Here is a 12900-nt window from a genome sequence, read left to right as displayed (position 1 = left end):
ACGTCCTGCGGAGGTGTACAAGGAGCCCGAGAGAGGGCAGAGAGGGAAGGGGGAGGCAAGGTAGCCAAGGAGGAGGCAGAAGGGGGAGTCACAGTAGTTAAGGAAAGGGGAGAGGGGACAGCAGGAGAAGAAAGGAAGTTGATGAGGTGCGGGAAGCGTCTATCAAAGAGGTGAAGGTTGGCCCGAGGGCCTTGGACCAGGATGGTCCCATTAGAGTAAACATTTATGAGGACCTTAGACAAATGGAAGGATGCCAGGAGGGCGTCCAAGCAGGTGCCACCATTAATGGGAGAAGACGAGAAAGGGGAGAGCACAGAGACCATATGAAGGGTCCATAGGTCTGGCAAAGGCAAGACAAAGAGGATGTCGGTGAGAGTTTTCTTGGAGGAGGTACTGGTTTAGGTGTCGGCGATAGGGGGGCCTGGGTTGGAGACCAGGATGTCTTTTTTAAACTTCTTACTACCAGACTTAGTGAGGAGAGCAGGATAGTCAATAGAGAAGCAGTTAGAAAAGATAGGAGAGCCAGAGAGCACCATAGAGTAGGTGGGAGAGGAGGGGGGTGGAAGGGAGAGGGGAGGACACTAGTGAAGGTCCGTGGAGTAGGCAGACAGGACAGCGAGAGGCAAGCAAATTGCGCAATAGGACAGACGACAACACTAGGATAAGAGTTTTTTAAAATGCACCGGTTTGAGATAGGTAGGAGGGCAACCTAGGTTTGAGAATCCAAAATAGTGGGGAAAAGGCCAGGTTTTTCAAAATGTAATTTTGAAATACTGATACAGTGCATATTATAACACAGGGAAAAAGGACACACAATTGTGAGAACCCTAAATAGGGGAGAAAAGGCCAGTTTTTTCAAAATGCATTTTTAAATACTGATACAGTGCATATTATAACAAGACCGGGAAAAAAATAGAACTGAGCCATCCACCTATCCTTTTAAGAAACTCTCGAGACCCTGTGCTTCTGAACGTGGGGAAGGGAGTTGTTACCTAAGCCTAAGCCGTTCTGACATTTCTTTTAAGACACTATTTTTCCTTTTTATATCCCCTTTACACATTTGTTATTTGAACGGGAGAATATGTTACAGGGAAATAAGTAACCAAGTTGCCAATTTCGTGGCTGGAAAAAATGTGTGTCTGGTTCCAAGACAGTAAAAACAAAAACGAAGGGAAGTTGGTTGAACAGTCACTGTGGCCAAGGAGGAGTGGTGCAAAGGTCATGGGTATTAGGGCAGAAGAGAAATATTGGAAACAATTGAAATGAAAGCGTATTTTTGAATGCATCATTCTTCAGTGCGAGTCCACATAAGACAAATCATGAGAAAACAAACAAACACCAGAAAATGATGTCTAAAGAGCTAAAAATCTAAGGTACCTGCAGAAATAACAAGACTTTCTTTTTTCTCCTTCTCAAAACGGGTTGCCATTTCTGCCTGAGAGGCCTCGTCATCTTCCCGCTCTTCTTGTAGTCTCTTCATCCTTTCCATTAAAGCCTCCAGCTCACTGACAGAATCGCTCAACTACAGAGACAAACGAGTGCCAGAGAATTAAGTTCACCGCTACTTCAGACATCTGCCAATAAACATGCCTTCTTTTTATTACATTTTCTTGCTGCTGTCCACTTATCCTGTAACTGACTTGCAAGTAATCTTTGAAATCATTTTGCACATGTAGTTTGACATTTTCACTGAAAACATTTAATTACATGGCTATTTCATGCTACTTTAAGTGAATGAACATTGCAATAGCTTACGGGATCTCAGAAAGCAGTTCATAATGATTGGAACTAGTTGGTATTTAAGAGCAAGATCACGCGACACCAGATTATGCGTCATTACATTAACTAGTCCACTAAAGCAGGAAAAACACAATATGCCACACACAGGCCTTTTACAGTAAAGGTAAACCAGATGATCTGAACATACAACTAATTTGCATTTGTATTGATTGTAATGGATTCCTTCAGTGGAAGGAACCCATTTACAGATATAATATATAACACATTTGCAGACTGAGCCCACAGACCACACTAGGGGCAGCAACTAAACCTAATGTTTCATTTGATACTAATGTACAAAAAACCTCCAGGGATGTGATATAATGGTCACAAATTATTCATAAAGCCATGAGAGGTGGTAGAGCTGAAAGTTTGTAATGGCTTTGTGTGGCGGGTCAGAAAAAGGAGTAGGACACTCTGAAGAAATGAGTCAATACTTTTATTAAACTTATCATTAAAAGGCCTAACTTGCCCTATCACTAAAGGGATTACCTACCTATCTAAGGAAACTAATGGTGCTCGCCAGAAAGTCCAAAGTAAAAATGTCCTCCATCCAAATTAACTCTACCTGACACGAACACTATAAGTAACTTAAATAGGGCAAGATAATGTCTTATCTTTGCCTGGTCTTTTCTTTATCTGCCAATACACTTTTTATTTACAGTCGTTCTCTGTGGTAGAGATATTTCTCTGCCTAATTTCCTTGGATAGTCTTTGAGATCAATTCTTGTAGTTCTTTAAGAATAGTTTTGGGTTTCATTTTTTCTGTGGTTCTATATTTACAATAACTCCCCTTCAAGTACATTCTCACACTCTTGTCATCACTTGTAGACTCTTTCCCTCTCTTTACATTTAGGCTTTTCTGAGGTGGGTTTATCTTGACCCCTTTTAGGCTTCGTTCGCATAACTTCTCTGTCTTACAATGACTCGTCTTTTATCTTGTTCATTCAAGATTTTTATATCCTGTTTCTCATTACATATTCTTATGTTAGACTTGCTCCAGTCTTCAATTCTGAGGTCATGTTTTCCTTCCCTTCCTCCCGTGGAACTCGTTTCCAGTCCCTACTTCTTCCCCACCTTGGTTGCTTACACCTCTGTGTTACAGGCTTCTCACTTCTCCACTTAACTTCTTTCTCTCTTGGTATCTCGCCCTTCGGACTGGGATGAATTCCTCTCTTCATATAATAACCCTCTTCCCTGTTTGGGTTATTCGCTACTGGCTCAAAATAAAGCATTAAGCACCCGCTCCAATGGCTGCAACGGGTGTTAGCGGCCTGGGGCCCTGAGCGAAGAAAAGGCGTTTAACGAGGGCCTGGCATGTTAACACCCGTTCCAGCCCTTGGAAAGGGTGCGTAAAGCTATTAGCACCCGTCCCATGGGCTGGGACGGGGCTAACTGGAAAGTATTTTCTTTCCATGAATGGGTGGCCTGACGGCGTCCGGTTCACAAAAAGAAAGTACTATACAAACATGTCCGCCATGGAATAGAAAGGCTCCCATTTTAATGGCAGCCAAACAGAGCAGGGACAGAAGCTGCAGGAGTTGTGGCTGCAGAAGAACCTGCTGCCGCAGCAATCAGGTAAGTAGGTATTGGGGGTGTGGGAAAAATGTACTGCTGGGTCAGTGAGGGTGGGTGAGATGGCGGGTGGGGGAACCGGCCATCAGGTGGCTTAGAACATGGCCTTAGATTACCAGTTTCAGCCCACGCTCTGGGCCTCCTGATTGGATGGCTCCCCCACCAAGGGTCCTAATTCCAATTACAACGTCTTAGCGTTTGTTTCTCGTCCTTAGGACTGGGATGAGTTTCTCTCCTTATATAATAACCCTCTTTCCTGACAGGGTTATTTGTTACTTCTTTACAACTCCAACTATATAGTCGTAGTCTTATTTTCTCATCCTTAAGACTGGGACAAGTTTCTTTGGATTTATAACAATACCTCAGCAGCAAACCGCTTCTCCCGGTACCTCTCTGTCAGGGCCGGTGGCAGGGCTTGGCTCTTGCTCGGGTGTGCTTTCTAATTCCTCTCGCTCATCAGATCCCCGTTCCTGGTTACTTGTCGGGTTACTGCTTTGCACTGGCACTGACTGTCTGCTTTCCACACTTCCCATACTAGTGATATTGGTGTCATTCTTTGGGCGTCCTGCTGACCACGCTGTACTTGTGGTCACGCCTCCAGCGGATAGCTAGTTCCCCTTTCCTTCCTCACGATGCCTTTCGCGCATCTGCTCATGCTGAGCCTCTGGTGTCTCGCACTGGTGTTCTCTGCCACGTTGAAAGTCACGGGCTCCGCGACTTGCCTTCCCTCAACCTCCACAAGGCGTAATTATGTCACAGGGGTTCCCCTGCGCACCATACTCTCCTCTTTCTCTCCTACTCTTCACAGTTGAATAGGTCTCCTGTGAAAGAGACACCCTCCTTTTCTTTTACAAATGGATGTGTTTTTACATTGCTTCAGCCAATGGTAAAGATGCCACATTATTCATTCAAACAGTCCCATGTATGCAATTACGGTAGATGGCCTAGGGAGTTCCTCACTGGAATGGGAGTCCTTGTCCCCAAAGGGGGAGTCTCTCCCGGTGAGGTCCCACTTGCCCCAACCCCTAGGGAGGGTCTTGCAAAGCGGGCTCACCTCCCTAGCCTCACAAGGGGCGGCACCCTCTCAGGGAAAAGTGTCGGATACCTGTGATTCGTCACATTTGACAAGAACATATTCAAGAAAGAGGAGAAGGGAAGACCTGTTTGGGCCACCTTAGAATCAATAAACCAGAAATATTAGCAACACAAGTATTGCAAGTAGTAGCATCATTGGGTACAAATCCACTAGGTTGGCAAGATAAATTCCACAATGAAGTCAGTGTCTGTGTCTTGTGCTGTTTGTTGGGTTTGTTCTCTTTGGTCACAAGGTGATTAACTTCACCATTGACATGGTTATCGGACCACTTTACATTATTCCAACTTCAAAGTAACTAGAATTGTTACAAATATTTAACTATATAGAGGACATTGCAGTCCAGGGTGTACCTATAAGCTGGAATTATGGCATGTGATGAAATCCAAAGATCACAGATCAACAGAATCTTTGTCAGTAAAAACTGAAACTCATGCATGAGGGGCTTGTTGCGGATTCATGGAGTAAGGTTTGCAGCCATCCCTGGCATGTCTAGTGGAAAAGAGCGAAACTGCTTGCTGGATGCCAGCCTCAAAGCGGACCAAATGTGCCACAAATATGTGCTTTACCGTATCAAATATTTTATGTACTTTCAAAAGAGCTAATATTGGTGCACAATCTAAAACCTGGTTTCAAAAGGAATAGAATACCCTTCGCTAAATAGAATGTGGGTGCCCATGCAGATTGGGAGGTCAGACATTGGTTCCTTGTAGGACACAGGTAAGCCATCTCCTGCCTTGCCTCAAGGTACATTTTAGTCCCACCGCCTCTCTCCTTTACAAAGCTCTAAACATACCTGCTAAGTCCTTACCTTCTGCTACCTCCTGACCTTCCCCTTGCTCCTTTTCACTCACTCATCACTCTTCTTTGCACAAACACCACTTCCCCCTGATCTTTCATAATCAGCCATTATCAATGTTATTCACTTGTTACCTGCAAAGCACAACATTGCCATTTGGCTAGCTCCATGTTATAGAAATATTTCTAATAAATAAATATATTATGTCACTTTGGTGACCTGGGGATGTAAATGAGTAAATGCTTAAACAGGTAATCAGAAGTTATAACTAGAACTGTTATGTACCACAATTACCAGTTAAATCAACTTGTGTGAAATTCCTCTGTGTTATGGAATGCCTATAAACCCCGTCAATGTAACTAATTTATCCTCGGAAGTATTATCCCATCGCACACTGTACGTAAACTCAGTAACCGCTGTTTTTTTCTTTTAACGCTTGTGATACAGCAAGAAATGTATGTATAGGTTGGGAGATCCTGCTGATGGCATGGTCATGCAGGATGCCGAAGGAGAGCAGACACAGGGGTTATGGCAGAGAATTAATGATTGCATTGTTAACTTGAATAATGTTAATTGTTTAAACTGATCAGATCCGTTTGGTAGACAGCAAATCCCCATAAATTGGCATGTTGGCATAGTCACATGGCATAGATTATTATCATTAATCCCTTTGATGTTACAGTGTAGAGCATAGCGTTCCAAACCAGTATAGAGGTCACAATTACACATGAGCATGCCACTTATAATTCAGGGTTGCTAGTAGAGATCATTCAGCCCAAATTTGTGGAAGTACGACTATACGTCTTTGGGGTGATGAGCAACCAGGAATTGTAGTCTCCATACTTCTTCCATATTATTTGCCTACACAGTATCGCCCATCCATTGATCTTCTGTGGTGCACTAGAGTGCGAACGCTGTAGCCTACACCGTTTCGCAAGTAAAAAAGCATAGATGAAGTATTTTCCTCATATATTTGGTTGCCCCATCATATTGGCCAAAGTGGTCCATTGCAGGTGAGGGAATGAGTGGAATATACAGAACAGTTTCCCAATGTTACACAAATTCCATTCCAAAATTTAGTCAGTTCCGGGACGCGTCCACGACATATGGAAATAATCCGCATTTTCAGAGTCGCAGCTACGGCATACGCCTCTGCCATCCCGTCCAAACATACGCATTCTTGCCAGTGTATAATGCTATCTATTAAGAATTTTCATTTGAATTAATCTAAATCAACAGTTTAATGATACTTCTCGTGAAAATGACCACGTAGACCACACATGTCGTCTAGTATTTACAGGTCCAAGTCCCTGGCCCATTTCATAAGTATCTGACAGACATGTCCAGGCATCTGCATAACCACCAATTTATACAGTGTGGGCACAATATGTCTACCATGTCCAACCTTGACTATGTATGACAGACAAGGATTGATCAGTGGTTCGTCAGCTAAAGAGTCCCAATTGGACGGGGAGGCCGCCTTCAACCTGTACTATTGTAATAGTCGGAGGGGATTCTCCTGCGCACGTCCGGTATAGAACAGGGAATTGTGATAAAATGTCCCATTTGTGTACATGTTCCGCAACGCCAGGAAGTGAATCCGTAACCAGTCTGTCCTAATGCTCTTGTCTAGTGGGTGGCATTTCCATAGAGAAAATTCCCTGCACGGATCAAATTCTTCACCACCAAATAAACATTTTAAAAATGTTCTGACCTAGTTTACGGTATCACCAGCTAAACAGTTATGAGCAACCCAACCAGAAGCCCCTGTGGTGGCTGACCTCTTGATTGAGGGTAACATTACATAGCACAAAGCCGATTGCAATGTCATCCAATTGCAGCTATGCATTGCTTCTTCGATGTGACTTGAAAATGCGTATTCACTTAATACGTGGGAAATAATGGTTTGTACAATGCTGCAGAGTATAGTGAACAGACAGAAATAAGAAATATTATGTTCCACTCACCCCATAATTGTTACTTGTGAGCGATGCATTTTCAATGGTATTGTCATTGGCAAGATCACAGGCACAGAAATTGTTGATTGGATCTGGACTGAACCCATTGGATGTCTCCTGATCACTCTCTGGATTGATGCCGCTGCCGAATACAAAGCTTGCCAAGGCATGGTAATGAGCCAGCAGGACCACAGCATGGACCAGCTCAGCCAGCGACCAATTGTTCTCTCCAGTCTTCACCAGCCTCTGACAGAGAATCGAAGCAATGAGACACATTAGAGACACCCTTCTTTCAGAGTCTTCCCAGTAGAAGGGAACTGAAAGCAGCTGGCACTAACACAGCACCAGGTTATGTGATGACATGAGGAAATGCCCCCCCCCCCAGACATCTTTGATTTCTCCTGATTTAGCTTCTTTTCATCACATTACACGCTTTCACTCATGCACGACATGGGTGTTCCATTTGTGTTTGTATTTTTTTTAATTAGAAACATGTGTCTCAGATACACCCAGGTGCATCCCAGATTTGCCTATTACACATACTTCCGTTAACCCATCTTTGAGGAAACTGGTAATAGGCATGCTGCTCTTCATAGCGGACGGACGGGGAAGCCTGGCGGCCTCACATGCTGATCCGGCTTTTCACAGCAGGGTCAAGATCGATGGGGACAGCAGATGGGTCTTCAAACTTCAGGTCGTTCCCTGAACGTAGTTATCAATGCAATGGGACCATCGTGGCCAAGGGAACCACTAAAACCTGATTGAGGTTAACTACATCTTTCCCTGCCTTCACCAGCTGACTGGGGGTTGGGGTGGTTGATCAATGAATACTTGCTGGCACCAGAGCCACCCACTTTACAAGCCACCATTCCATCTCACAGGCTTCAGCATATCCCACCCCGTGTTGCCTTTCCCACTCAAGCCTTCCTAGAGAAAACCACTACATTAAACACTGCAGTCAAAGCCATCGCCCCAAACACACCCTTCTGCATTACAATTCTATTTCATAGGCCTCAGCATGCCCCACCCCTTCTGGGGCCTCCCTTGCTCAGGTCTTCCTACAACAATCCACTGTATAACCCACCCTGTCAAAGGCATTGCGCCAAAGACACTTCCTCTTATTCAGCACTCAAAATGCTAGGTCAGCCAACAAACATACATTCGACACTCAAGACCTCCTGAAGGGCGAGGGAACACATTTTCTGGGAGTCACAAAAACAGGTTACAGATGGCTATACCAGCATAGTTAAACACTGCACCACTACCTGGATATACAATCGTTCTTAGGAACAGAATAAATGTATCTGCGGGAAGGGTGGCACTCAACTCCCCAGCTTTCATCTCTACGGCCGTGATTTCGACTGGGCAAACAATATCCTTCTAGAGTCTGGTATGCAAATGTCTGCTGGACTTTAATCCTTGCCTGACATTTGCCACCATGTATAGGCCATATGGCAATGTCACCACCTTCTTCAATGAATGGACTGCCTTCACGGCAAACCTCCAGGGCATTGCCAACAATATGTTATTATCTGATTGGACTGCCCAGGGAATCCCTCTGCCGCATACGTTTTGAGTCTATGTGATATGATAACCATAACCATGTGTCCTTCAGCTCCTTCTCACATAGGTGGGCCACATCCTGGATGCCAACATCACATGGGGAGCCCTGCCACTCACTAATATCTCTGACACTCCTTTGCCATATCAGACTATATCACCTTCTCTGAAACATTACTGGCTAAACCTAGAAACGTCCTCAGGGACCAGCAGGCAAAGGCACCATAGCCTAACACTGTGGCCCCCACCATAACACATAAGGCAAAAAACATAGGCATCATATTTGATGGCTTGCTCTCCTTTGCCCGTCCACATCCAAGACGCCACCAAGAAATGATCACCTCTACATGCTAAAAACAAATCTGCCCTTTCTTAATATTTCACATAAGGTGGCGCTGACCAACACCACAGTGCTCTCCTGAATTGATTACCGTAATAGTCTATACCTGGGCATCTATGAAAGGTTTGACGGTGTTACGGGTTATGCAGAACTCACTAGCTCACGGACAAGGTGGTGGTGTGCACATTAGAATAAACTATTACTGCACTGCCCAACAGGGTCTTAACTTGCCTGATTCAGGAAAAATATATTTGGAGGCAGAATATTGAACAGTCTTGACGCTTCCTTAGGGAACACTTTCCTCACCTCTCTGAGATAACAGCAGCGCCCATTATGGATGGTTCAGGAAAATGCTAAAGACAGCACACGAGTCCACCTGGGGTCTCATTACAGAAACTTTGCACCGTTGCAGTGCAATTTTGGACAGCATTAGCACTGCGGCAAACATTGCCCTGGTGCCAACCATGCACTGAAATAGAATGTGTTTCAATAGTGCCAAGACCGTGCAAAATTGCATTTATAGTTGTGCAAAGTTACTGTAATGATTCAGGGGGCATAGAGTCACTCAGAGCTGTACAGTGATGGAAGTGCTGCTGGGACTTGGAATTGGAAGACAGGTTTGAGTGCCTTGCATTGCAGTGCATATTCACAGCGCCTGCTAATACACGAATACGCTCTACGTTTTTAATATTAAATCGAAAGAAGGCACGTTTTTGATAATTACAAGTTTCGTCAATGAGGTAAAAAATACGAAGGCGTGCTTTTCCTCACCTCAAATGGTTTCATAAAGATATCATTATCAATGCCAAACCTCCCAGAACATTGGGCATTTTTAACCGAAGTGGACATGCAGAAAATAAATTGTAAAGCAAGCAACCTAACATTACATCCCAAATGATCACGAAGTAACACAAGACAGTGCAGTGCCCCACGTAGTTATCACTTTGAGAATGCTGCTAAATTGTCTCTTCCTATTGGCTCATTCACTCTCATAACGATGCACACACTCCTCAATAATCGAGTACGGACCATCAAACAAAGTTGCTAAAATATGGCAACTTTTTTTGCTATATGTCAGCAGAAAATCTAAACAGTCAGTGCACTTTCAGCTAACAGTGGTTAATCTGCACACAAAATAACATCTAGCATGTTGATTTCATGATTATCTGACCTGCAAAACTGTTACATTTTATACGGACCCAATATCTCAACACTCAAAATGGTACCCCAGATCACTCAGCACTGCTAACATTGCCACTTCCATGGGAGCGCGCATGCGTGTTACCTGGATATGTTCCTTCGTCACCAACCAGGGTCTATGAGCAAGAAGCTTATTAATTTCGTTTAGATTTCGGAGTCTCTGCGGCACGTATTCCAAGCCTTTCAGCCATTCCGGATCGCCTCTGGTCTTAAGAAACTCGTCATTGTGCATGTTTATCAAGTATGAGCACTGGTGCCGGGCTGCAGCCTGGGAACGTAAATACAACACGTAGATAAAGGTGTCAAGTACATTGAAGTGAAGGAGTGATTGCAGCTGTCTCTGTGGAAAGAATAATGCTGCCAGGCCTGACAACTAGATAGTGAGCCATTTCCAAGCATTGGGTTAGTTGAGCAGAATGAATAAAGATGCCAGACCTGACAACTAGACAGTGAGCCGTTTAACATTGGGTTAGTTGAGCATACCTGCGTTTGGATTCTTTCGGTGCAGGTCATGAGTAGTTCTGCCAACCGCAGAAGCGAAATCTGAAAGACTTTGATCCGTTTTGCTGAAACTCACCATTCCTCCACCCCTCCATATCGAAAAGAGCAGCGATGAGCTGCTCGTGCCGCCTCGTGAGCCATGCAACGTCTCTCATGCGGCTGCGCAACCCTAGCCTGGATCAAGAGAGCTGCTCAAAGGTTCGCGTGCTACTGCGCAACCCTAGCCTGAATCAAGAGAGCTGCTCAAAGGTTCGCGTGCTACTGCGCAACCCTAGCCTGAATCAAGAGAGCTGCTCAAAGGTTTGCGTGCTACTGCGCAACCCTAGCCTGAATCAAGAGAGCTGCTCAAAGGTTCGCGTGCTACTGCGCACACCTAGTATGAATCAAAGTCGAGTAGCACAAAGGTTCTCGAGGAATTCTGTAACTCACGCAAGTGGTACAAACAACTACATTTTTTTATCACGTTTCAGTCTGAAAAGATTTGTGGTCCGGTTCCTCTTAAGCGATGTGCATGCACTTGCTTGCCAGGGACGGTTCTAAGATTTGCGATTCACCTCACAGAAAGTGGGGCCCAATTCTGATTAAAAAAAGCATCATGGGAAGTTACATCACAAGAAGCTGCCAGGAGTCAAGAGACAAATTACCTAATGATATGATATTTTATTTGTATTGCACTCATACACAAGTGTTTTGGAGCGCGACGATGCAAGGGAGGGGAACAAGGGAGGACAAAACAACGATCTTACTAGGCCCACTGACATTGAGAACGCGCAAGTGCAAGGGATAGGGAAGGGGGAAGTGCAAGGAAGAGGGGAGGAGTAGAAAGTGCTGAGCAAGGGATAAAAAACAACAACTGGTAGTTCAGCCAGCAAATTGGCAAGTGCAAGGTTAACGCGCTGACAAGGGGTGTCTGGTACAGGTAAGGGGACTGTAGAGTTAAAGACAGACCCAAGCGCAAGGGTTGCCAGGAGGCAGTGTGGGTGTGTGGCAGGGTGGGCAGGGACCTGGGCCCAAAAATCAGAGGGTAACCAGGTGCCGGGTGCCGATGCAGACAGATCAGCAGGGGAGAGGAAGAGAAAAGGCAGAAGCGAAGAGGAAGGTCTTGCATTGCTTCCGGAACCGGAGATTGTTTTCCACAAGTTTCAGAGATGCAGGGAGGCTGTTCCAAAGGGAGACCCCAGCCGAGGAAAGATATCTACCCCCAACTTGTTGCTTAGAGAAGCGAATGACCCTGAGGGATGTGGAGGAGCGAAGAGCTCACGTAGGAAGGTATTTACGGAGGGGGGAGTTGAAGGTATCGTGGACCCAAGTTCCAGAAAGGCTTGTGGACAATACAAAGGGTCTTGAATTTAATCCTTGCAGCCACTGGGAGCCAATGCAGAGATTTCAGGCTACAGAGATACGATGACTGGGCTTGAGGTCAAGGACAAGTCTCGCAGACCTGTTTTGGATGGGTTGCAAAGGGCGGAGAGTAGAAGCAGGCAGATTTAGAAAGAGGCTGTTGCAGTAGTCAAGCCTAGAGAGAACCAGAGCTCTAGACACAGTGAGATTCTGGGGGAAGGAGAGGAAAGGAAGAATATCTCAGAGGAGGTGGAGTTGGTAGTTTGACTTCTTAGAGACGTCAGAGATGTGAGGAGAAAAGGAGAGTTTGGAGTCGAAGATGACCCAGAGGTTCTTGGAGCAGGAAGAGGGCCAAGGGAGGCCGGCCAGAGAGTGACAGGAAAGGAGGGTGCAGGTGTGTCAATGAGGAGAATCTCTGTTTTACTGGCATTAAGGCAGAGATAATTTGGCGGCACACTACTCCTGGATAGCAGACAGACATGATGTTCAATGCATGAATCATCACCGATTATTATACATAGAGACACAGCATATGCTATTTAACGATAATTGAAGTTCATTTATCTATCCTGTATGCTACAAAAATCATTAACTTTTAGGGCCTCCCTATTTTGGCAGACAAGACAAAGTGAATTAGAATGATTTGCACAGGATCACACATTTTAATCCAATAATAAAGCCAGGGTTTGAACCAGCTCTTTATCATGCCATTCGCAAATGCTTATTTCGGACAGCACAATCTATAAAACATACA

The 12900-nt window shown here is 44.8% G+C and overlaps 1 protein-coding gene across 1 annotated transcript in view; it reads right to left on the bottom strand.

The window, feature by feature from the left end:
• Positions 1–12900, bottom strand: part of SESN3 (sestrin 3) — a 428084-nt gene that overhangs the window by 152304 nt on the left and 262880 nt on the right. Inside the window, exons 4-6 of the mRNA XM_069639226.1 lie at positions 10390–10572; positions 7214–7450; positions 1378–1522 (exon numbers count right to left, since the gene is read on the bottom strand). Coding sequence (XP_069495327.1) covers positions 1378–1522; positions 7214–7450; positions 10390–10572 — 565 coding nt within the window. The remainder of the gene's footprint in view (positions 1–1377; positions 1523–7213; positions 7451–10389; positions 10573–12900) is intronic.

The sequence above is a fragment of the Ambystoma mexicanum genome, chromosome 7q (assembly GCF_040938575.1).
Source record: "Ambystoma mexicanum isolate Mex_15411 chromosome 7q, UKY_AmexF1_1, whole genome shotgun sequence".
Lineage (NCBI taxonomy): Eukaryota > Metazoa > Chordata > Amphibia > Caudata > Ambystomatidae > Ambystoma > Ambystoma mexicanum.
Note: the sequence above shows the minus strand (reverse complement) of the source record. Positions and strands in the feature narration are given on the sequence as shown.